Source organism: Amblyraja radiata, chromosome 25 (genome assembly GCF_010909765.2).
Source record: "Amblyraja radiata isolate CabotCenter1 chromosome 25, sAmbRad1.1.pri, whole genome shotgun sequence".
Lineage (NCBI taxonomy): Eukaryota > Metazoa > Chordata > Chondrichthyes > Rajiformes > Rajidae > Amblyraja > Amblyraja radiata.
Genome location: NC_045980.1, coordinates 28,134,667 through 28,160,187, shown reverse-complemented (window position 1 = coordinate 28,160,187; position 25,521 = coordinate 28,134,667). Strand labels below are relative to the sequence as shown.

General features: G+C 43.1%; 1 protein-coding gene across 7 annotated transcripts in view; it reads right to left on the bottom strand.

The window, feature by feature from the left end:
* Positions 1-20,068, bottom strand: part of cit (citron rho-interacting serine/threonine kinase) — a 153,229-nt gene extending 133,161 nt beyond the window's left edge. For 2 of the 7 annotated variants that reach the window (XM_033043633.1, XM_033043640.1), the window contains exons 1-6: positions 19,898-20,051; positions 10,910-11,018; positions 8,999-9,149; positions 7,139-7,314; positions 4,410-4,511; positions 1,459-1,601 (exon numbers count right to left, since the gene is read on the bottom strand). In XM_033043633.1, the coding sequence (XP_032899524.1) occupies positions 1,459-1,601; positions 4,410-4,511; positions 7,139-7,314; positions 8,999-9,149; positions 10,910-11,018; positions 19,898-19,920 (704 nt within the window). In that variant the 5' untranslated portion in view covers positions 19,921-20,051. Of the gene's footprint in view, positions 1-1,458; positions 1,602-4,409; positions 4,512-7,138; positions 7,315-8,998; positions 9,150-10,909; positions 11,019-19,850 lie in introns of all 7 variants that reach the window. The other 5 variants (XM_033043634.1, XM_033043635.1, XM_033043639.1 and 2 more) reach the window with 4 other exon arrangements.
* Between the last annotated feature and the right edge of the window lie 5,453 nt (positions 20,069-25,521).

Here is a 25,521-nt window from a genome sequence, read left to right as displayed (position 1 = left end):
CTTTCTCTCTCTCTCTCCCCCTGTCTCTCTCCCTTTCTCTTTCTCTCCCCCCTGTCTCTCTCCCTTTCTCTCTCTTTCCCCTCCTCTCTCTCCCCACCCCCCCCCCCTCCCCATCACCCCCCTCTTCTCTCCCCCCTCCCCCCCCTCTCTCCCCCCTCTCCTCTCCCCCCTCCTCTCCCCCCCTCCTCCACCCCCTCCCCTCCTCTCCCCCTCCCCTCCTCTCCCCCCCTCCTCTCCACGTCTCTCCCTATCCCTCTCTCTTTCCCTATCCCTCTCTCTTTCTCCCCGTCTCTCTCCCTTTCTCTCTCTCCCCCCCCTCTCTCCCTCTCTCTCTCTCTCTCTCCCCTCCTCTCCCCACCCCCCCCCTCCCCATCACCCCCCTCTCCCCTCCCCCCCCTCCCCTCCTCTCTCTTCCCCCCTCCCCCACTCCCCTCTCTCTCCACCCCTCCCCTCTCTCTCCCCCCCTCCCCTCTCTCTCCCCCCCCTCCCCTCTCTCTCCCCCCCCTCCCCTCTCTCTCCCCCCCTCCTCTCCCCCACACCCCTACCCTCTTCCCTCCCCCCTCCCTCCCCCTCCCTGCTCCCCACCTTTCCCCCATCACCCACCCTCCCTCTTCTCCTCCTCTCCACCCCCCTATCCCTCATGCCCCTCTCTCTGTCTCTGCCCCTTCTCTCTCTGCCTTCACTCTCTAACCCCCCCCCCCCCCCCCCTCCCTCTCTAGATGTGACTGCAAGTTGGGGGCTATACGTCAGTAGATAGGGTGGTTATGGGGTAAAAGGAGCAAATTAATAATATTAATATAATATCAAGGGGGGTAATTAGCGTGAGTGCGGGGGGGGATAGCTAGTGTGTGTGACGCTGCATGCCGCCTCCCCCCCACAACCGCACGTTGGGGGAACAGACTCTGCACTTGGTCTAGTTTTACATATAAAAGCAACATCCTGAGGGAGGGCCAATGCCGCTTTAATTCCCACACATGTCCCTAATTTCAGCATGACGTGCACCTTGTTTTCTTATTAAGTTATTTACAAAGATCTCAAGTCATGGTCTTTCACTTTAACTTTGGTGGTTAATTATTTAAAATTAGCTCTGCACATTGAAGAGCAAGAAGTACAAATGGGAGATAAAACATGCATTAGAATAAAATGCAATAGGAAATGCCAATCCAATTTCCAAATGGAAAGGACTTTAACAGGAAACAGCACAGATCATCATCCTTGGAATATGGAAAGCAGTTCATCAATCTATATCCAATTGTGCTTTTGCTCTTCTTTACCATTTAATCAATCATTCTCAAAAACTGGCTTTTCCATTCCAATGTTAGTCTGAGATAAGGTGATAACTGACCATTTATAAAGGCAAGGAACACACAGAGGAAGGTTGAGCAGCTACATTTCACTTCAGCATCTGTACATATTAGTAACATTGATCAACTTCCAGTATTGTGCACAGTTGCTAACCTGTGAACGTAACCCATCTGATGAACGCTATGAATGGCCAAAACTAACTCAGCCAAATAAAACTGAGCCATACTCTCATCAAACTGATCATCGTAACGATTCAGGAGCGCCAGCAGGTCACCTCCTGGTTGGTATTCCATGACCTAGTTGAAACAAAAACCATACTAATAAATATTCTACAATTCCAATCAAAAACCAGTTCTGAGAGTATTAGCTTTACGAGTAATGCAATACACCTCCATCTTCTAGACAATATTAATGTGGCCTACCCATTCAGAGGCCAGTGCTGGAGGGAAAGGGATACAACTTTACTGCCTGGGTACTAAAGTTGTCTGGCATGGTGACAAAGATTAAGGCTTAACTTGCATAACATATTATATCTACATCACCATGCCAGACAGATCCGATCTGTGCAACAGAGGATGAGATAAGAAATACCAGAAAGCCTTCGATAATTGGAGATAGTTGGCCTGTTCCTTGTAGCATTATCATGGTAACAAAGCCTTAAGTGAACAAAGGAATCTTTAACTAAGCATGAAAGCAGAAGACTCTGGCCAAGAGCAGGAGTCTACAAGCATAAGTGACCATGCTGGGACAGTGATGTCCTAAGCACCTTCTCATCATAGGTAGGTCAGGTGGTGATAGCTGAAAGATTAAGCAAAAGTGCAGTAGAAAATGTGTTCGCTGGAAGCAGCCCACTCCCCATCCAAGCCAGTTCTGCACCTAACTTCAGGAAGGAGATTGGGTGGATTCAGACCCCAATTTGTCTTAAATCCTTTGGCCATGGCTCCCGCACATGCTTATAAGTGGAGTTAAAGGATAATTAAAGACGGAAAAAAGGATCCACATGAAACGTCTTACAAACATATTCTCTACATCCAGCTGTACAGCAGGGTAGAAAAATCTGAAATAAATGGTTTCTGTTGCAAGCAAGGCCCATGGTCAGCCATAAACCAAAATAGATTTAAAATATTTATATTTATTACTCAACTAATACTCCCAACAATTTCTATTAATAACCCTTCAACTACATTTAAGCTGGTTCAGGAACCCTGGCGAGAGAATCCAAGACAAATTAGAGTCTCAATCCACAAAAATATCAATATTTGTTGATTTGTTTAAGAAAGAACTGCAGATGCTGGTAGGAAATCTTTGTATTGTTTAGGCTGACTGACAGATCATGCTTTTGAAGTTTACATATAATAGTCTTCTACTAGAGTGCGGTCCTGACCTACCATCCACCTCATTGGAGACCTTCGGACTATCTTAAATCAGACTTTACTGGACTTTATCTTGAACTAAACGTTATTCCCTCATGCTGTATCTGTATCCACTGTGGACGGCTTGATTGGATTCATGAATAGTCTTTTCGCTGATTGGATAGCATGCAACAAAAAGTTTTTCACCTTGGTACACGTGACAATAATAAATTAAAACTGAAGCTCTCCTTTTTACTGTACACACCCCAAAATAATTCCAAATATCTAGTCACTTGAATCAAGCAATGCTATATAGAAATAATATGCACCAATTCAAAAGATCACTAGTGACACCCCATGGTACAATAGGGAAGCTACACTTAGAAAAGATAACATCAAATTGACAACATCGTTTATTTTAAAACCTAATGAAGGGAACTGAACCATAACAAATCCCTAGCATTTTAAAGCCTAAAATCTGGTGTTCTGAGCAAAGTGGATAAACAAAACACATTAATGTGTATCTCCCAAAATTCTCCAATTTCTGGAATGGACCAGGTAGATTGGAAGGAACCAAATAACACTGCTTTTAAAGCAAGGGGGGGGGGGGGGGAGAGAGAATATATGTGTCTACAGACCAGTTGAGGAGATGGGTTTGAATTCCGGTAGTCAGAGGGTGGTTAATCTGTGGAATTCATTGCCACAGAAGGCTGTGGAGGCCACAAATTGATATTTTGAATGCGGATAAAAATAAATATTCAACAGATATAAATGTTATAAGTGAATAGCAGGGTAGATGTGGGTTATGTTATACCATTAAACTATCTAAGTTAATGTATTAAGAATAATATCATCTATCATGTGTGACAACCTTATCAAATATCATTTAAAGATCAGGGCATCTACAAAGTCCGAGCAGATTATTAAATTAAAACAATTTTTTACTTTACGTATACAACAAAACTCAGTTCCTTCCACAAAGAAAGTCTTTCCAGGTTTTCCAGATCTTTTGAAGAAACCTGATCATTTTGCTGGATTGATCTCTGTGACTATACTTGAGAAGCATTACAAAGAAGAAAATCTACACTGAGATTTTGAATAATTTGCCATACTTCAGATGTTCAGCACAATGTGTTCTTGGGAAGGGGCAAAAGAGAAATCCATTATTTTCTGAGAATGGAGGCAATAGATTTGAGATTCCACATCCTATTGGAGTTTTCTCCAGCTTAGTTGATAAGTGACAAATTAGGTGGGAACATCCAACTCTTGTGTTGTGTGCGGTGAGTAAAACGATCTTGTACGACCATTAGAATGTACTTACTCCCAAGGGGGCCGGGTTTAGGAGAAACGAAACGAGGCAATTTAGTGTTTTGTATATTTTCTACAAATACAAATCTACACCCTTCACAAGGAAAATAAAATAACTTTTTGATACTGCCAACCATGGATTTGGAGGAAGATCCTTGGCCCATGAAAGGAGGCTTAATTGGATATTCAGCAAGGGAGACCACGCAGCATTCATGCTGAAGTGACTCAGCCAACTGTGACCGCATTATGAATTTTGGGGTTGAGGTTTGGTGTGAAAAACATGAAAAGAAAATCAAATTTGCGCTCCCTCTTGGTTTGCCATCTTCCTGAGCATACATGTGTGATGATTTCCAATCACCCGCTTCATGCACAACTGTTGGCAATAAGAGCATTTCCACACTTTTCCCCAGTTTATGTCTTGCTGTACTTTTTCCATTTACTCACCAGATAGATACAAGTCTTGTCCTGGAATACATACTGTAATGAAGGCAGCCAGGGGCTGGTGCTGCGTGATAGGATACTACATTCTTCTTCAAAAAACACCACCTAAACAACAACAAAAATCCAAGTGAAAGTTAAAATACATTTCTCACAAGGTTACTATAAACAACCATAAAGCAGTGCCTGGCAACTCTGAATTACATAAATTGTATATCATAATTTACTGATTTCTGTTAAATTCGCACACACAATAAATCAATAGGCACTTCACCAACTGTACTTAGCAACGTAGTTGCTCAATAAATTATTTTCTCTGCTTTTAACTCCTTTATTTCACTTTTTGTCCACCCCTCCCAATTTTACCCCCTTTATTGCAGCCAACTAAAATATGACATTTTAACCAGTGAAGCACGAACAGTATGATAACCAATTATTCCTCAGTACAATTTCCGGAGTGATCTGTTGAGTCAATCTAACAACTACAGTGAGTTGTGAGACATTTCCCCACCCACCATACCTTCGTACCTCTACAATAATCACAGTTTACTGTGAAACTGCAAATACTGGAATCTTACACAAAAAAAAAACCAAACTGCTGGAGAAAATCTGTAAGTCAGGCAGCATCTGTGGAGGGAAATCGACAGGCGACCTTTCCAGTCAGGACCCATTCGCTGTAATGTCATAGTTTACACTTTTGTTTAAAACTGATCCGAACAAAAATTATACTTCTTCAAAACAGATCTGAACCAAGAACTGAACTGATCATCCAAATATTGATAATATTGAGTACAGATGGGAATAATTGAAGAATAATTCTGTCATGTTAATGTGGGAGAATGAAACGTCCTGAAATGTCTACTGTCTAACCCGCTGCTACTGTCTAACCCGCTGAACTCCTCCAACAATCTGCTTTTGCTCAAGATTTTGGCATCTCTAGTTTCTTGCGTCTCCAGAAAAGGGAATGTTGTTTGACAACACCACATTATTCAATTCCTTCCTCGGGAAATATAGCAGTTATATCTCGATACAGGAAGATCCAGCCAATACTCAAGCAATATATATATATTTAATCAATAGACAGGAACATTTCTGCCATATAGATGCCTGGTAATTATCATATTTAACCACCATATCGATGATATGCAACTCCAACACACTGGTGACTAAATTTACCTCCTGGCTTCCAAGGTCTTTCCACCATCGTACTCTAAATATGATAGCACTTTAGCCTTATCAGAAGCCGTTACTTGCCCTGGGTCACTAGCATTCAGGAAGAGCACCACAACGTAGAAATTAAATGAGAATCCAGGTAATTTGCTTAAGAGAATATCACAACATGATCCCCAACTACAAACCCAGAAACATGCTGGAAAGAAGCCTCATATCAATAATTTCTCATGTGAGACCACCACATAATTAATAGCTTTGCTTAACTAAAGTTCAGATCAGTTTATAGTCATATCCATCAGGATGCAATGAAATTCCTTGTTCGTACAAAATGCAGTGTAAACTGTATACATGGTAATGATACTGAATCATTTTAAGAACAAGGGGTAAGCCATTTAGAACGGAGATGAGGAAACACTTTTTCACACAGAGTTGTGAGTCTGTGGAATTCTCTGCATCAGAAAGCGGTAGAAGCCGGTTCTCTGGAAACTTTCAAGAGAGAGCTAGATAGGGCTCTTGAAAATAGCGGAGTCAGGGGATATGGGGAGAAGGCAGAAACGGGGTACTGATTGTGGATGATCAGCCAAGATCACATTGAATGGCGGTGCTGGCTTGAAGGGCCGCATGGCCTACTCCTGCACCAATTGTCTATTGATACATACAACAGTAAATAGAACAATAAATGCAGAGCAGCAGAATGTTGCAAAGATTGTAGTGCAATCTAAAGTACAGCAAACCTGATGTGTAATAATGGAATGACCCAAATGAGGTTGAGGTAAGAGTATGTGGTTACATCTCCATGAAAGGGATGCGTAAAAGATGATTGGTTCAGGAGTCTGATAGCTGCAGGGAAGAAGCTGTTAAGTTTGAACATCTGTTTTTTCAAGCTCCTATATCTTCTCCCAAAAGGTAGAAGAGAGTAAAGGGAATGGCCAGCATGGCTACTATCCTTCATGATACTTCCAGCCTTCCTAATGCAATGCACCGTGCAGATGGACTTGATGGAAGGAAGTGGCGAGCCTGTGATGGACTGGGCACTATTCACCACTTTCTGCAGATTCAGGCAGGCAAGGTCAGAGCAGTTGCCCTACCAGGTTGAGATGCATCCCAGGTCAAGGTTAAGGCAGAAGGATACTTTATCTCACATCTGACTTACGATGCATCCAACACTGAGTGCCTAAGCTACAAAGCATACCCTTTCCCTGTCACATAAATCCCATCCAGTTAAGCACAAACCCAACACTGAATGCATCATGCAAAGGCAGCAACAGATTAATCATCCGTGGATGTGTCGCCCCAGAATATGAACGAACCAGCTCCCCCTGTGGGAAAAATAGTATCACATACATTGATTGTTCAGCCTTAAAATATAATTTGATTAAAAACTTGCAATAACTTCAAATTGTATTGAATTTGATGTTTTAAAAACATGGATTTGTCCCCCAATAATCAATAAGCCACCAATGGATAAGCATCAGCCTAGTCAATCCATGGGACCTGTAATGACAGCTCTTTACACAAAATGAATCTCAGATCAAATCTGGATTAATAACATGTCATCTTACATTATCCTCTCCAATCAGCGCCTGCTTATTCATCACTTTCATCGCATAAACATCGTTGGTGGCTCTCTCACGGACGACCTGTACTTCCGCAAAAACACCGCGGCCAATCACGTTTTTCACCTCAAAATCGCCAGCGCAAGGTTGCAACTCCCGAATTTCATTCAGGGTATTTTTGTCTACAGACAGAAAAGACAGTTTGAATCTACTGACAAAAAAATACAATTTAACAACATATGTATGCTAAAGGTTACCTGGGCTCAACATCATAAAATCTGTCGGTATTATACTGTCTGAATGATTCACTGGATTGGCACACTCCATGTGGGGCAAACAAGGTCCTGGGGAATTAGTACTGGATAGAATTGCTCTGCTTACGAACAGCAGGGTGTGAAAGAGGAAGATCTCCCTTTCTCTCCCTCGAGCACATAGACAGTCTGTTGCTGTTGGATCACTTGCCTGTGTGGATGAGTGAGAGAGAGAAAACACCCACACACTTTCCAGTTTCCAGCACATTCCATTTGATCTCTCATTGGTTAGGTTGTGTCCTGTTTTTTTGCCTACATATTATCAGATTATCCACTCCCTTTCTGCCCAGCACTGACTGATAAGTAACCTTTAAGCTATTTAAATTGCATTTATTAATTTGTATTTAGTATATGTCATTCTAATCATAACATGTTATTCCAACAAACATATTAGTCATTAGAAATAGGAACAGAAAACAAAAACAGACATATACACTTATCAGGGGAAGCAGAAATTGGTGCTCTTTTCTCCTGCAAAAGTAATCTTACATAAGTTTTTTTAAATAAAGAGAGGGTTTCAATAAGTAGGGACCGAAAATCTGTCGGTATTATACTGTCTGAATGATTCACTGAATTGAAGCACTCCCAAACCAGAGGTAGAGTTGCTGCCTTACAGCACCAGAGACCCACATTCAATCCTGACTACGGGTGCTGTCTGCATGGAGTTTGTACGTTCTCCTTGTGACCGTGTGGGTTTTCTCCAGGGGCTTCGGTTTCCTCCCACACGCCAAAGACGCACAGGTTTGTAGGTTAATTGGCTTTGGTAAAAATTGTAAATTGTGGGTATGATAGTGCTAGTGTACGGGATATCGCTGGTCAGCACAGACTTAGTGGGTCGAAAATCCCGCTTCCCCTCTGTATCTCCAAAGTAAAAGAGTCACTGTTAAATCCTGTCGAGAAATTCTTCAACCAAAAAAAGAGTAGGTGAAGGCAAAAATCTGCCTCACAAGTGTGGCTATACTGAATGGCATATGTGGTCTGCGGCATATACAGTACGTTGTGTAATTCTTGACTCCACACGTGCAACAAATAGACAAATCTGAGAAGGGTGGAAATTGGGTGATGAGTAATATTAATTCTCAGTTATCATTGTGTGGATACTTCATCATATTCAGTTTAGAAAAATATAATCTACCAAATTTCTCCAATAACTGGCATCTCCAATTTTCCTTTGCAATCAACTTTTTATAATTCAGAACAGGAAATAAACAGCCCATATCCGTATGATATCAAGACTGGAAATAATACAACACACGCAGTACTCCATACCAAAGATCTTATAGCGGAGCTCCGCTATAGGATCTTTGCTCCATACCAGGATAGCTGCAACCAAGTTAGGAATGGTATCTCATTTACTGAAATGTAAGTTTCATTACAGTTACACATTTCACAGGCAATTTACAATTTCCTTCAACATTACAATACCTGATTATCACTACTTTTTAAGTTATAGTACCAGCTACTGCCTGGAGTGCACAACCAACTAAAATTCTGAAATAATTTAACTTACGTAATAAGCACAATAATGCTGGAGAAAGGAAATTAGAATACTCACACTTTTTCACAAAGTTGGCAACATGCTTGATTTTCATCAACTCAGGGCTGGTACATTCATCAAAGAGAACAAGAATCGCATCAACAAGTCCTTCTCTGGTCAATAAACAGGAAGACTGGTCTTGTATTCGACACAGACGCGAAATCTTTCCCTGTAAATGTATTACAATTAATGTCAGGGAATTCTACACAATTTCCACTTTGACAAATGCATATAGAATAGAATAGAATAGAATAGTTTCTTTATTGTCATTGTAACATGAACCATGTACAACGAAATTGTAAAATGTCAGCCAGTCAGTGCACCATTCAAAAATTTCTAAAAGCTAACGATACATACAAGGTAAAATATTTAAAAAAAGATAAACAACTAAAATAAATATCATGAAAATAGCACGCATAAACACCCAGCCCTACATCCTTCTGTCGATTTCACAGTCTCTTAGTATGTATCGCCCCTGCGTTCCTTGGCGGCTACATTTAGTGCCTTTATAGCAGTGGGGTAAAAACTGTTTTTAAGTCTGTTTGTCCTTGTCCTTGTAGATCTGTACCGTCTGCCTGACGGTAACAGTTCAAACAGGGAGTGTCCGGGGTGGGAAATGTCCTTTATAATACTCTGGGATTTTTTGATGCAGCGGGAACTGTGTAAGTTCTCCAAGGTAAGGAGAGGGCAGCCGACAATCCTCTGGGCGTTGTCAATGGCCCTCTGGAGCGCTTTCCTCTGAGCCGCTGTGCAGCTGGTGTACCATACGCATACACAGTATGTTAGGATGCTCTCAATGGAGCACCGATAAAAGGACAGCAGCAGTCTCTGTGATGTTATTCTTCCTGAGCACCCTCAGGAAGTGCAGTCTCTGCTGGACCTTTTTCAGCAGCGCAGAGGTGTTCACGCTCCACGTCAGGTCCTCCTCAATATGGATTCCCAGGAAGCGGAAATCCGCCACTCTCTCCACACAGTCCCCTCTGATAGTTAATGGTACCATGTCGGTTTTATTCTTTCTGAAGTCTATTATTATTTCCTTTGTCTTTAAGGTGTTGAGGAGCAGGTTATTTTCTCCACACATATGAATGTGATAACATGCATTTTTATAGCACTTTTATCATTACAAAACACATTGCATTAAAATAAGAAGTGCAGGTTAACTGGCCTCTCAAGCCTGCTCTGATATTCAGATTTAGCTCCTACTCTCGACTCAAAGCGAAGTCTAGCTGTGGACCAGGTCAGATGCACAGACATTGCAATACAGAAATCAAGATTTTTTGCAAGGAACATCCAAAACAAAGCTTTGCATTGTACTTTGGTAGATGTGACAATAATAAACCTAAACCTATATATTTTTTTAATTTAAGATTATTAATGAATTTAAATTTTAGACCAGACATTGATTTCAGGTCCAGGCCTCCTGATTACTCCTCCAGCAAGGTAGCGCAGCAGTAGAGTTGCAGCCTTAAAGCGCCAGAGACCCGGGTTCGGACCTGACTACGGGTGGTGTCTGTGCAGTTTGTGCCTTCTCCCCGTGACCTGCGTGGATTTTTCTCCGAGATCTTTGGTTTCCTCCCACATTCCAAAGACGTACAGGTTTGTAGGTTAATTGGATTGGTATAAGTGTAAAATTGTCCCTAGGATTAATGTGTGGGGATCACTGGTCAGTGTGGACTCGGTGGGCCGAAGAGCCTGTTTCCACACTGTATCTCTGAACAAAACTAAGCAACTATTGTGCCACACTAACATGCACTGACTAAAATTCAATACATTCATACCCAAGGCCAAATCCAACCAGTGCAACATTGTCACAAGCGCAAGTGTTAATTCTTTCACATTCATAAGCTTTTCACATATCTAATTCTAGCATATTTCGCACTGTGGTTTTGTTCCCCCGTTTTTCAAGCATCAATCAGCAGACTCACTAACCTGGAAATACAGGTTCAGTCTGGAACAACGATTGATGATTGGTTCACCTGCCCCATTGTCGATAAGACCACGGCCTCCATATTTAAACTTCAACATCACTCTGGTATCACTGAGGAAAAATAAAAAGATTCTACTTTGTTGGTACAGTTAAAGATATTTATTTTTCTTCTAATCGGTTTCTAGTAAACTGTATAAGGAGGGAAAAAGTGTTCCATTTCTCTGCAATTTGAAAATCAAGTCATGAATATTTATTTGTCATATGTATCGGTTATACAACAGGAACAATGAAATTCTTAAGGGCCTGTCCCACTGTAGGAGGTAATTCAAGAGTTCTCCCGAGTTTCCCCTGATTCGAACTCGGAGAATTACGCTAATAGCCGCTCGTAGGTACTCGGGGCTCTCGTGGACATTTTTCAACATGTTGAAAAATCTTCGCGAGTTTACCACGTTTTCCGTGTACCTGCCGTTAGCGTTACGAGCTGCTAAGAGACGTCCCGAGCTCCAATGTACCCGCTATGTACATTCTATGTACTTACCACGAGTTTGATTTTTTTTTTAAACTCGGGAGAGCTCTTGAATTACCTCCTACAGTGGGACAGGCCCTTTACCTGTTGCTGTTTTACAGGCACATTCCATGCAACAACAACACAAAGTATGCAATGAATTAACAGTTATTCTAAGTAAACAAGACCATCACAGTGCAAAATACAAAATGTATACAGCAATCACAATAGTGCAGATTTTGAAGTTCTTCTGAAGGGTCTCGATCCGAACGCCACCTATTCCCTTTCTCCAGAGATGCTGCCTGATCTGCTGAATTACTCCAACTTTTTGTGTCTATCTTCAGTGTAAACCAGCATCTGCAATTCCTTCCTACACAATCACAATAGTGCTTTGAGGCTAATGTAAAGTTAGGGTTGTACAGGTTTGTTCAAGGACCTGAAGGTTGATGGCAGCAAGTTGTTCTTGAACCAGAGGGCAATGGTTCTCAGGTTTTTTATGGTACCAGCAATAAAAATGCATGGCGGTGTGGCAAAAATCTGCCTCACAAGCGTGGCTATAATGAATGGCATATGTGGTCTGCGGCATATACAGTACGAATAAACAGCTGTTTCAAGTGGAATGAGTGTCTGGAACCACGGACAATAGGGAGAAATGAGGTAAAAGGGCAAGTGTTTCCTCTGAATTTGCATGGGAAACTGAGTTGCAAGAATGAACTATTGTATCCTAGAGGAATGGTCCATTTGGAATTCTGGAAGAGGAAGAGAAGCTGCATCTGGTGATAGAATCATGTTGGTGACGTCATATATTGCAATTGATAATCTGTTGAATTCAAGAGTTGGTAAGATGAGCTATAAGAAAAGGAAATCAATTACAGCCCTGAGTGTGCAAAGACAGGAATTTGTGCAGAAATGCAAACACATGAATAGACACAGTTTAGGGCACTATCACTCAGGATGAAGAATAAGGAAGTTAAATTGTATACCAGTAGTTATCTGAAAAGTTGCTTCAAAAAACTCGCAGCAATTGAAATTGGAAAAAAGGAAAGGACATTATAGAAAGCTGTTTAGAAAGAGATATAGTCAAAATGACTGTGGAAATCAGCGGACTTGTGGGTACCAAATCTTTGGCTAACCTGCCACATAGATACCGAGAGATCATGGAAGGAAGAATGGGAAATAGACAATGTGAAAGTGAGTGCAGCCAAGGACATAATGCTGAGAGCAGAAATTACGTGCAGCACATCCATGGTTAGGGGTACTAAACTGAAGAAAGATATCAAAAGTATCACACATGTAGGGACTAACAAAGAGGGGGGGAAAAGCAGACATGACGGAGAAAAAAAGATTTCTTCGGGTCATGTACAGGCTGAAACAATCAGTCTCCTGGGCTAGTCCTAATTGTGGATGTTAAGGGACAAGGTATTGGTGTTGGCTTATTATTGGTAATGTAAGCCATTTATGATGAGCAGCTATGAATTTGCGAGCTATGAGGAAAGGATCACTAGATAAAATGACGTCTGAAATATAGTGGCCCAAGAACCAGCATTAACATTGGTGCTAAACTTGTGAACAAGATCGAGGCGGCTGCGGTTTGGTAAACTAATCACAAACTTGCAGAGGTTGAATGCCAGCTCTTAGTAGCTCCTCAAGTCGTCCTCTGAACGACGATCTCAAGATCAAACATTAGGTTTCCAATGACTTAATTCCCCTCCCGCCACCCTTCGCAATTCACACAAAGGTCACATCCTATCTAGCATTTATTTTGTTCTCCAAGACTGCTTGCATGTCCTTCACTTCTTCCTTAAAGGGACTAACCCGTCCCTCCACCACCTGCAGCTGGTTTAACTTGTCCCCAACCATAACATCAGTGTCTGTTGGCTACATTTATTTCCTTCAATTAAAAGATGTTGCTACGGGAACCAGAATGAGTCTAAACTATGCAAGTCTCTCTGTGGGATGTGTGAAGAATTTTCTATTTTAGTCCTTCTCAAGTCCCTTCCCTCATCTTTTTTCCACTACATTAATGATAACATCAGTGCTGCTTCCTGTTTTCATTGTGCTAGAAGATTTCATTACATTTCCCCTGAATTCTCACTCTTCCCTCACATGCTCTCTGACTTCCCTTTCTCAATTTATCTATCTCTACTTCAGGGAATAGCCATTGACCAGTATCTACAACCGTTGTTTTGATTGAAACAATTACTTACATCATTCTTCCTTTCACCCTCCTTTTTGCAAGAACTCCAATCCATTTCCCAATTTCTGTCATTATCACATCTGTTCTGAAAATGTCACCTTCCATACTAGTGCTTTAATCCCGAATTATTTTTCACCATTGGTCACATGGCCCTCAACAGTGAATCTTCAGCATCCTGCACTTATGCTCTCATTCCACTGCGTTCCTACAAGTAGAATAGGTTTGTCTGTCCTTGCACACAATTCTAATAGAGCTCAATGCTAGTTCGGAAAGGCATAGGTGATGTTTTAGGTTGGAACCCTTCTTCAGACTGCAAGATTGAGAAGGCCAGAACAACATGGGGGCAGCAACAGATGACCTCAGGAAAAGCATGATATTAACATGGCTTTTCTAGTTCTTGAAACTCACGAGAGAAATCAAGCTTGGAACACGATGGCAATTAAGGAGGTGGAATACACAATAGAGAAGAATGACTAAGTAATGAAACCTCCTACTTGTGCACAAAGGTAGAACTGTATGCCTGGTAACGGCTTTGATATGCAGATCCATTGGATCAGCGTAGGGGCTTCACTTTTTTCTTGAAACTCAAACATGGAGCCATGTACACATTGCAAGAGCAACAGAACTGCCATATGCTACATCTCATACATTTTCAGCTCAAAATCAGAGCTGATCGGCAACAGTTGTCATTAATAGGAGGCCACACAAGGTGTATAGGCAGAGCATAAATGCCCTGGTCCTGTCAAAGCACCAGTGCTTGTGGAGGCATATTTTTGACACTTTTGCAGATGAAACTATATTCACTAACATGTACACCAATAATTATGTTGCGCCAGTAGCAATAAAAGTTGCCACCAACCTAAAAATATTTGCTCCTGTATCTTACTGTGGGGTCTGCACGAGACCTAGAGAATCTCACAGCTGTGTCCCTGTAACGTATGAAATTGGGTTAACACCTGTCTGGTATCGCTCAGGCACAGATACACATAGAATCATTCAGCACAGAATCAGGCCCATCAGCCCAATACATCCATGCCAAACCAGGCGCGCCATCTAAGCTGGTCACATAAGCCCACGTATACCCCATATTTCTATAAACCTTTACAATCCATTTACGTGTCCAAGTGTCTTTTAAATGGTTATAGTATCTGCCACAACTACCTCCTCTGGCAACTTGTTCCATATACCACCCTTGTCCAGATGAAACTCCATCTGCTGCTTCACTCAAATGTCCAATTGATCCACATCTTCTTGTATCATTTGTCAATCTTCCTCACTACCCACAATTCCATTAACTTTCAAGTCATTTTCAAATTTACAAATCCGACTACCTAGGTTTTCATCTAAATCATTAATATATATTACAAACAAAGGGGTCCCAAGAACCGATCCTTTTGTAAGATCAGACTCAGAAAATGTATGGTTACAGACATCAGAAAACCATCCCTCTACCACCACCTTCTGCCTTCCATGACTAAATCAATTTTGGATCCGATTTACCAACTCACTATGGATCCTATGTGACTTAATCTTCTGGATCAACCTACCTTGAGCATCCTTGTCAAATGCTGTACTAAAATCCAAACACTGTTCTAACCTCAGCAATCATCTTCATCATCTCCTCAAAAAAGTCAATCAAGTATGATACAGCACCCACCCCACATAGAGCTATGCTGATTATCTGTAATATGTCTATGCATTTCCAAATGTGTGCAAATCCTGACCCCAAGAATCTTCTCCAATAATTTCTCTACCACTGATGTAGAGCTCACCAGCCTACTTAAAACAGTACAGCACAAGAACAGACCCTATGGCCCATAAGGTTTGTGCCAACCATGATGCCAAGACCAACTCTTATCTGCCTGCAAATAATGCATATCCCTCCATTCCCAGCATATCAAAATGCCTATCCAAAAGGTATTGTATCTGCCGCAACCTCCACCCCTCGTCAGCTCATTTCAGGCACTCACTATTTCCTGTGTAAAAAACTTGCCAAGCACATCTCCTTTAAAGTTTGCCCCTTTCACCTTAAAGCTATGTATTCTATGCACCTCTAGTATTTGATTTATCCATCCTGGAAAAAAGGTTCTGACTGACTGCAATTTGCTGGTTTGTCTTTATTGCCGATCTTAAACAAAGAAACAACATTGGCTATTCTCCAGTCTTCTGGAACCTAACATAGCTAAAATGATGCAAAGATCTCTTCAATACCCTAGCAATCTCATCCTTTGATTCCGTCAATATCCTGGGATAGATCCCAATAGGCTCTGGGAACTTATCCACCTTAAATGCTTTACAAGGCTTTACTCACCATCTTAATATCAAGATGCCAAAGAACATTAAGTATGCATCCCTAATCTCACCATTATCCATGTCCTAGTCCTTGGTGAATACCAATGCAAAGCATCATTCAGGATCTCGTTACTTATTCTGGCGCCTACTCCTACATCTCATATGTTCTTCCCCTCACTGAGTTGCCCCCCTCCCCCCCCCCCCCCATGAAACAGCGCCAGCTGAATAGTCTGAAATGTTTTACACCCTCTATTACGAATTAATATTATTTCCATCACTATGTGCTTAGTCATGTGACATCCAATTTAGTAGGTAAGCTTGTGCACTCATTTTCATGCATCTGTGGAGGACGGACATAGAGGTGCAAAGAATGCTGGATTAAGAGCAATGGATCTGTTTTCAGGGTATATTGGTATGAAAATGAATGATCTGGGGTAGGCTTAAGATGGCATCTGCAGTAATGAAATGATCTGTGGATGTTGGTAATGCGTCTCTTTAGTTACGTCATTAAAACTGTTTTTGATATTGAATCCCACAAGGGTGACATCACTGTCTTGCAACTGGCATCCTTGATAGTGTTGAGCCACGCCTGCATTGTTGAGATTCTTCTTGATTCATTTGCACCAGTTCTTTGGCTCTCCATGGCAACATAAACTGTTTCAAGTTACATATTTTGAACATATCTTGAAAGACTGAATCTGTAATCAGTCCGAGGTATCATCATGCCCACTCATGCCAATTGAATCAGAAACCCTGATTAACATGATAATGCAGTGGTTACATTCAAAAACGCACTGACAAATGTAGTCTTGCAATAGGAAACACCTGTTCTTACTGCGTGTGAAAGTTACAATCTAGCCCTATGCTCCCTTTACGAAGCCAAGCATTTAATACGTTTCTTTAAAAAATCATGGTCAATCTTCATGAAATTCCATCCAGGTCTCTTTTCCTAAAATTGAGCGCTACTTGCTTTATGTTTTGGCATTTTCCTACACATCCCTACATTAAATTCATTTGCCACATTTATGCTCAAATTAACAGTATCCTTTGTCTTGCTGAATTTAATCTGTTAGTCAAACGAGAAATTGTTGATGGTAAAGGGTAAGTTCTGCCAGGTAGAGGAGTGTTAGTAGGAAACAACTACTTCTCTTTTGACTCCTCTCACTTTCTTCAAATTAAAGGAGTAGCCAAGGGCACTGACATCAGTCCCAGCTGTGCCTTCCTTGTTCCAAATGCAAGCTGGCACTATCTCCCCCCACCTCTTTCTCCACTATATCAATAACTGCATCGGGGATGCCCCCTGCACAGAACTCATTGACTTTACCACTAACTTCCACACTGCTCTCAAATTGACTTGGGTTATCTCCGACAGATCTCTTCCCTTTCTTTATTTGTCTGCTTTCATAACAAGGGACAGACTATCAACTGATGTCTACTGTAAACCCACCAATTCCCAGTTATCTGGACTACACCTCCTCCCAACCTGCCTCTTGCAAAGACGCTAATCCCTACTCTAAATTTCTTCACCTCTAAATTTCTTCACCTCAAGGAGGAGGAGCCATCTTGGTGAACGGCTGCTAGCCAGCAGCCGTCCGTTTTAATTCGTTTTTTTTAATAGTTTTTAGTGAGTCCTGTTTTTCGTTTGTTGGGGATATGGACTTTTTAATGTGGGGGGTAGGTCTCAACTTTATTTCTAGGTCCCTACCTGGTCGGTGAGGCAGCTTCTTCTCCGGGCTGCCCGTCGATCCGTCCTCGTGGCCTACCTGCGGGCTTGGAGCGCCGTTTCCTGGCGGGAACCGCCCAGCACCTCGGCCTCGGCGGCAGCACAGCATCGGAGCGCTGGAGCGGAGCGGGCGATCCCTTGCCTGGGGCGACGCGCTGGAGCTCTGGCGAGCTGGACCGCCGAGAGCAACAACTCCGGGCTGCGGGTTTGCGGAGCGCAGAGGCGGCGCCGACTTCAACAACGGGAGCCTGGGTGCTCCAAACCGGCGCGGCCTTGTCGGCTTCGGCAGCCGCGGGCTCCAACCAGGAAGCGGCCGTTCCAGGTGGCCCAGCCGCCGAGAGGACTCTCCCGACGCCGGGGCAAGACCACCCGGTGAGAACGGCCAGGGACATCGGGCCTCCGTAGAGGCAATTGCGGTGGCCTCAATAGGCCTGACTTTGGGGTGAACATGGGGTGGGGACTGGACATTGTGCCTTCCTCCACAGTGCTATCCACTGTGGGGGAATGATTTTTTTTGTCTATTTGTAGTCTTGTAGGTCTGTGTCCAAGATGGCTGCCGTGAAGAGAGAGTGGACGCTGGCACGATTTGGTTGCCGCTGCTCCCTCTTCACACTGTGTTTTTGATTTTCTGTTTTTGGATTGAATCCTGTTTTTAATTTGTGTCTCTGTGATGTCCTTATTGTTATATTCCGATTATATGTTTACTATGTAAGGTGTCCTTGAGATTTTGTATGAAAGGCGCCCATTAAATATAAAATTTATTATTATTATTATTATAACATCTGCTCCCAAGATGAGGCTTTATATTCTAGCACATCCGAAATGTTCTCTTTCTTTGTTGCTGCCTCAAAAAGGCTGGCAGTATCATCAAAGACCCACACCATCCTGGCCACACACTCATCTCCCTGCTACCTCCAGGTAGAAGGTACAGGAGCCTGAAGACTGCAACGACCAGGTTCAGGAATAGTTACTTTCCCACAGCCATCAGGCTATTAAACCTGGCTCGGACAAAACTCTGAACATTAATAACCCATTATCTGTTATTTGCACTTTATCAGTTTATTTATTCATGTGTTGTAGTCAATGCCTACTATGTTCTGTTGTGCTGAAGCAAAGCAAGAATGTCATTGTCCTATCAGGGACACATGACAATAAACTCACTTGAACTTGAACTTTGTGCTCGGTCCACCAAGGCCTACCGGATCTCCCGGTTGCTAACCATTTAAACCCGCCATCCCATTCACAAACTAACATTTCTGTCCTGGGCCTCCTCCAAGAGGCCACATGCAAACTGGAGAAACAACACCTCATATTTGCTTGGGTAGAAAACGTCACCTCAAGGTCAGTTTATTGTCACCTATTCCTTCCCTCCAGATGCTGCCTATCTCGTTGAGTCACTTCAACATTTTGTGTGTAAACCAGCATCTGCAGTTCCTTCCTACACATAGAAACATAGATACATAGAAATTAGGTGCAGGAGTAGGCCATTCGGCCCTTCGAGCCTGCACCGCCATTCAATATGATCATGGCTGATCCTCCAACTCAGTATCCCGTACCTGCCTTCTCTCCATACCCTCTGATCCCCTTAGCCACAAGGGCCACATCTAACTCCCTCTTAAATATAGCCAATGAACTGGCCTCGACTACCCTCTGTAGCAGGGAGTTCCAGAGATTCACCACTCTGTGTGAAAAATGTTCTTCTCATCTCGGTTCTAAAGGACTTCCCCCTTATCCTCAAGCTGTGACCCCTTGTCCTGGACTTCCCCAACATCGGGAGCAATCTTCCTGCATCTAGCCTGTCCAACCCCTTAAGAATCGGGCAGAATCGACTGGAATAGTGGGGGAATCGAGAACCAGAGGGCATAGGGTTAAGATGAAGGGGGAAAGCTTTTATAGGAATCTGAGGGGTAACTATTTCACACAAAGAGTTGTTGAGGAGGTAGTTGAGGCAGGTACTATTGCAATGTTTAAGAAGCAATTGGACAGGTGCATGGATCTGACAGGTTTGGAGGGATATGGGCTAAACACGGGGAGGTGGGACAAGTGTAGATGGGGCATGTTGGCCGATGTGGGCAGGTTGGGCCGAAGGGCCTGTTTCAACCCTGCATGACACCATAAATGGGACAGAGCTGCTCCCAGCACTGGAAGCCAAAGATACTAGAGGAGCTCCTCTACTAGTATATTTGCTGGCAGCATTCCTCGCACCGCACCCTCCCACCTGGTTACCTGACGACCCCCCCGGGCAGCGGCGGCTCCAGTCACCAGTCACGGACTCTGGCTTCGGATCAAACAGCATTGGCAGCGCCACGTTGCCGTATCTCGGCTGTGGGTCACACAAAGTCTTCCTTCTCTCTCTTCTACTTCTTCCCGCGCGTCGCCAACGTTTTCTTCCCCTTCCCCTTCAAACTTCGCTCCGACGAGTGATCGCGCGCCGGCGATTGGGCAGCTGCGAGGCCCCGCCCTCCCCCCCTTCTCCCCTCCCCCACGTGACGTCAGATGATCGGCGGGAATGGGCGGAGTGGCGAGCGCGCGCGCGGGCCGCTTGGCGGTTACGGGTAACCATGGCGACCGAGGCGCGTTCGCTCGCTCGCGCGCGCTGAGGGGGGGGGGGGGGGGGAGAGTGGGCGGGGCCGAGGGGGGGGGGGGGAGAGTGGGCGGGGCCGAGGGGGCGGGAGGAGACAGACCACTCCACTCGCTGGGAGGTTGCGCCCATTGCACGGCCCCGCGGGTAGGTATGTAATCTCAGTTAACGTTTCACCTTCATGGCCAAACTACCCTGAAAAGTCAGGATGGAGAAACAAGGAACTGCAGATGCTGGTTTAGATCTAAAGATAGACACAGAGATGCTGCCCGTCCCGCTGAGTTACTCCAGCTTTTTGTGCCTATCTTCGGTTGAAACCAGCCAGCATCCGCAGTTCCTTCCTGCACAAAGATTAGTCACAAAGTCAAGAATGTTTTATTGTCGTGTGTCCCAGATGGGGCAATGACATTCTTACTTGCTGCAGCACAACAGAATATGTAAATATAGTATATAACGGGAGAAAAAAAGAAAAAAGTTCAGTGTGTATTTATACACACATACACACACATACACTTTTTTCTTCTCCCGTTATGTACTAGTATGTTTACATATTCTGATGTGCTGCAGCAAGTAAGAATGTCATTGTCCTATCTGGGACATATGACAATAAAACACTTGAGTCTTGAATAGGTGACGTTTCGGGTCGAGACGCTTCAGACCCTTCTCAACCCGAATCGTCACCTATTCCTTTATCTCCAAAGATGTTGCCAGATCCGCTGAATTACTATAAAACATAATCTGTAGTTCTTCCCTATACATAGAGCAGATGAATGAAGGATATGCAAAAGATGGGGATGATGGGGGAAACTGGCCATTGTTAGCTGTGGGCTAGATTAAAACAAGTTACAGACATTGTCTACATCTCTCGTTTCCCTTTCCCCTAACTTTCAGTCTGAAGAAGGGTCTTGACCCGAAACGTCACCTATTCCTTTTCTCCAGAGACGCTGCCTGACCCGCTGAATTACTCCAGCATTTTGTGTCTATCTTATTTACTTCATGTTACCGTTTCGACCACGGCGAAAGTACACTGAAAGGCACTCAGTTTCAGTAATTAATATCAGGAGAGACAGAGGTGGGACTTTATTTTAACGATTGCGTTTTCTTTCCAATAAAATCTAATCGAGTGAAAGCCCTGGTCACTGGATAGGAGAAAGGCCGACAATGAAATAATAAATGTGCAGGAAGGAACTGCAGATGCTGGTTTACACCGAAGATAGACACAAAATGCTGGAGTAACTCAGCGGGTCAGGCAGCATCAAAGATACTAGAGAATCTTTGGGCAGCATCTGGGGAGAAGGAATAGGTGATGTTCCTAGACAAGTCTGGGGAGAGGGAGTTTAGAGATTTGGAGGAGTAAGTTGTGAAAACGACAGATCAAAGTAGACGATGGTCAAGGAAATGTAGAATGGTTTATTATTAGCTGAGGGGAAGGTGACAATGATGCATACAATCAGTAAGATTAATCAAGAGGACAGTGAAACTGGCCGAACTAGGGTGGGAGAGGGACGGAGACAGGGGGAATGCAAGGGTTATTGGAAGTTAGAAAAATCAATATTCATACCGCTGGGTTGTAAGCTGCTCAAAGAAAATATAAGGTGCTGTTCCTCCAATTTGCATTTGGTGCATTTGACAGTGGAGGAGGCCTAGTACAGAATGGTCAGTAAGGGAATGGGGTGTGGAGTTAAAATGTTTGGCAACCATGAGATCGCATAGGCCTAGGTAGACTGAGCAAAAGGTGTTAAGCAAAATGATAGCCAAGTAGACTCTCCCATGACTCTCAGACTGACAAAGGGTGTCGACCCGAAATGTCATCTATTCCTTTTCTCAAAAAATGCAACCTGACCATCTGAGTTATTCAAGCATTTTGTGTTTATCTTCAGAGTAAACCAACATCTGTAGTTCCTTCCTACACTTCAAAATTGGTGGAGTTGCTGATAATGAGGAATGCTGTCAAAGGATCCAACAGGATTTAGATCAGTTGCAGTAAAGGGTGTAGAAATGGCAGATGGAGTTTAATTTGAGCAAGTGTGAGGTGTTTCACTTTGGGAGGTTGAATATAATGAAGAAGTGTATAGTTAATAGCAAGACCCTTAACAGCATTGATGTACAGAGAAACCTTGTGGTCCAAGTTCATAGTCAATGGAAGTGTCAACAGAATGGTAAAGAAGGCATATGGTATGTTTGTCTTCATCAGCCAAGCACATTGAATACAAGAGTCATTACGTTATATTATAGCTTTATAGGACTTTGGTTTAGCTGCATTTGGAGTATTGTGTGCATTTCTGGCTACCCTATTACAAGAAGGTTGTAGAGGCTTTGGTGAAGGGCAGAAGAGGTTTGTGAGAATGCTGCTTAGAGTAGAGAGTATTGGTTATAAGGAGAGGTTGGACAAGCTTAGATTGTTTTCTCTGGAGCATCAGAGTTTGAGGAGATCTGATAGAAGTATATAAAATTATAAGATGCAATGATAGGGTAGTCAGAACCCTTTTCCTAGGATGAAAATCCTATCCAAACAAGTCCACAATGGAACAATTCAGTGCATACTAATAGAAACATAGAAATGTAGAAAATAGGTGCAGGAGTAGGCCATTCGGCCCTTCGCGCCTGCACCGCCATTCAATATGATCATGGCTGATCATCCAACTCAGTATCCTGTACCTGCCTTCTCTCCATACCCCCTGATCCCTTTAGCCACAAGGGCCACATCTAACTCCCTCTCGAATATAGCCAATGAACTGGCCTCAACTACCTTCTGTGGCAGAGAATTCCAGAGATTCACCACTCTCTGTGTGAATGTCAAGCAAGGCTCCAATAACACCCGTATCGTTTTTCATTCTATCTTGCCATATTGTAGCAACAATATTATAGTGGGAGAGTCTAGGACGAGCTCATAGCCTCAGAATTAAAGGACGTTCTTTTAGGAAGGAGTTGAGGATGAATTTCTTTAGTCAGAGGGTGGTGAATCTGTGGAATTCTTTGCCACAGAAGGCTGTAGAGACAAAGTCAGTGGATATATTTAAGGCAGAGATAGATAGATTCTTGATTAGTACGGATGCGAGAGGTTATGGGGAGAAGGCAGGAGAATGGAGTTAGGAGGGAAGGATAAATCAGCCATGATTGAATGGCGGAGTAGACTTGGTGGGCCAAATAACCTAATTCTGCTCCTATCACTTATGATCTTATGAACTCACCTCCAACAGTCTGAAGAAAGGTCCCAACCCGAAATGCCGTGCATCCATGTCCTTCAGAGATGTTGCCTGACCCGATGAGTTACTCAAGATCTTTGTGTTTCATAGCAAAAGGATTTGAGTATAGGAGCAGGGAGGTTCTACTGCAGTTGTACAGGGTCTTGGTGAGACCACACCTGGAGTATTGCGTACAGTTTTGGTCTCCAAATCTGAGGAAGGACATTATTGCCATAGAGGGAGTGCAGAGAAGGTTCACCAGACTGATTCCTGGGATGTCAGGACTGTCTTATGAAGAAAGACTGGATGGACTTGGTTTATACTCTCTAGAATTTAGGAGATTGAGAGGGGATCTTATAGAAACTTACAGAATTCTTAAGGGGTTGGACAGGCTAGATGCAGGAAGATTGTTCCCGATGTTGGGGAAGTCCAGGACAAGGGGTCACAGCTTAAGGATAAGGGGGAAATCCTTTAAAACCGAGATGAGAAAAACTTTTTTCACACAGAGTGGTGAATCTCTGGAATTCTCTGCCACAAAGGGTAGTTGAGGCCAGTTCATTGGCTATATTTAAGAGGGAGTTAGATGCGGCCCTTGTGGCTAAAGGGATCAGAGGGTATGGAGAGAAGGCAGGTATGGGATACTGAGTTGGATGATCAGCCATGATCATATTGAATGGCGGTGCAGGCTCGAAGGGCCGAATGGCCTACTCCTGCACCTAATTTCTATGTTTCTATGTGTTCAATGCAAGATTTCCTTGTGTCTCCAACACCTTTCTCAATGGAATGGAGCCAATGGTACGTTGTCCAATGGCTGCATGGCCAATGGTAAACTGTTAAACCATGTTGTTTGCACTCTGGAAATAAAGTTAACCCAACTTCAATAATCAAGCTGCAATGAAACTTAGATGTCCACTTGTCGGGAGGCAAACACCAGGTCATCAACCACAAGCACACCAAAACATTTGAGATGGTTAACCTTATATTCACCTTGCCCTTCTATATCTTCTCCCTTCTGACAATAAAGGTCCATGACAAGACCATGGAAAACAAGGAGTTCTTCCCATATATAGACACAAAATGCTGGAGTAACTCAGCAGGTCAGGCAGCATCTCTGGTGAAACGGAATAGGTGACGTTTCGGGTTGGGACCCTTCTTCAGACTTAAGAAGGGTCCCAACCCGTTACTCCAGCATTTTGTATGTATCTTAAGTGTAAATCATCTGCATTCCCTTCCTACACAGTTCTTCCCATGTATGGTCTCCATACAGTATTTAAGGAAAAAGTTCTTGCATTGTAGAAAATGCAGGGAAGGTTAATTTTGACTTGTGAGACAAAGGAGTTGACATGAAACAAGCTAGAGCTGATTGGGTCTATATTCATTGAACAATGCAAAGTAATCTTATTGTAATATAAAGTACCTAGAAGGAATTGACAAGCTGGTTGCTGGGGAGATGTTAGTGGGGGCATAATAGAAATGGAAATAGAAATTGTTTCAAGTTAAGTGGTCACATATTTCAGACAGAGATGAGGAAGGATTTCTCTCATTCATGATTTTTTGAAGTTCTCTAAACTCAGATACCTGGAGGTCTATAATCTTTGAAGGCAGAGAGACTTAAAGACATATATTGACCATAAGGGAATCAAGCGCTGTGAGGAGGTGGTAGGAAATTAATTTTGAGACTGAAAATGAATTAACAATGATCTTAGTGAATGGCAGAGTACGGTCTAGGGGTTGTTGGCCTCCTCCTGCTCCTATGTCTTATGTTTGTTGACCACGAGCCACCTTGCAGCCAAGGCAAACATCATTGATGAAACTCACATTGCCTTCAATGGATCAGCACATTCATTGGCATCTGAAGAAAAGAGCAGTTGAAGATAAAGACCTTAACCAAACACAAAGCTCACTGTGTACAAGGCAGCCATGAACCCTGCCTTCTGTATTGTTCTGAGACTTTGAAATATTGCAGTAAGCACCACAAATCCCCAGTAGAATACTGCCACAAAATCCTCCAAATCCACTGATACAAGAAACAAACTAAGGTCAGCATTAATTGGCAGCTAACATACTCAGCAAGGAGGCCCTAATTACATTAATGGGCTCCATTTGGCAGGCAATCCCACGCATGCCCTAT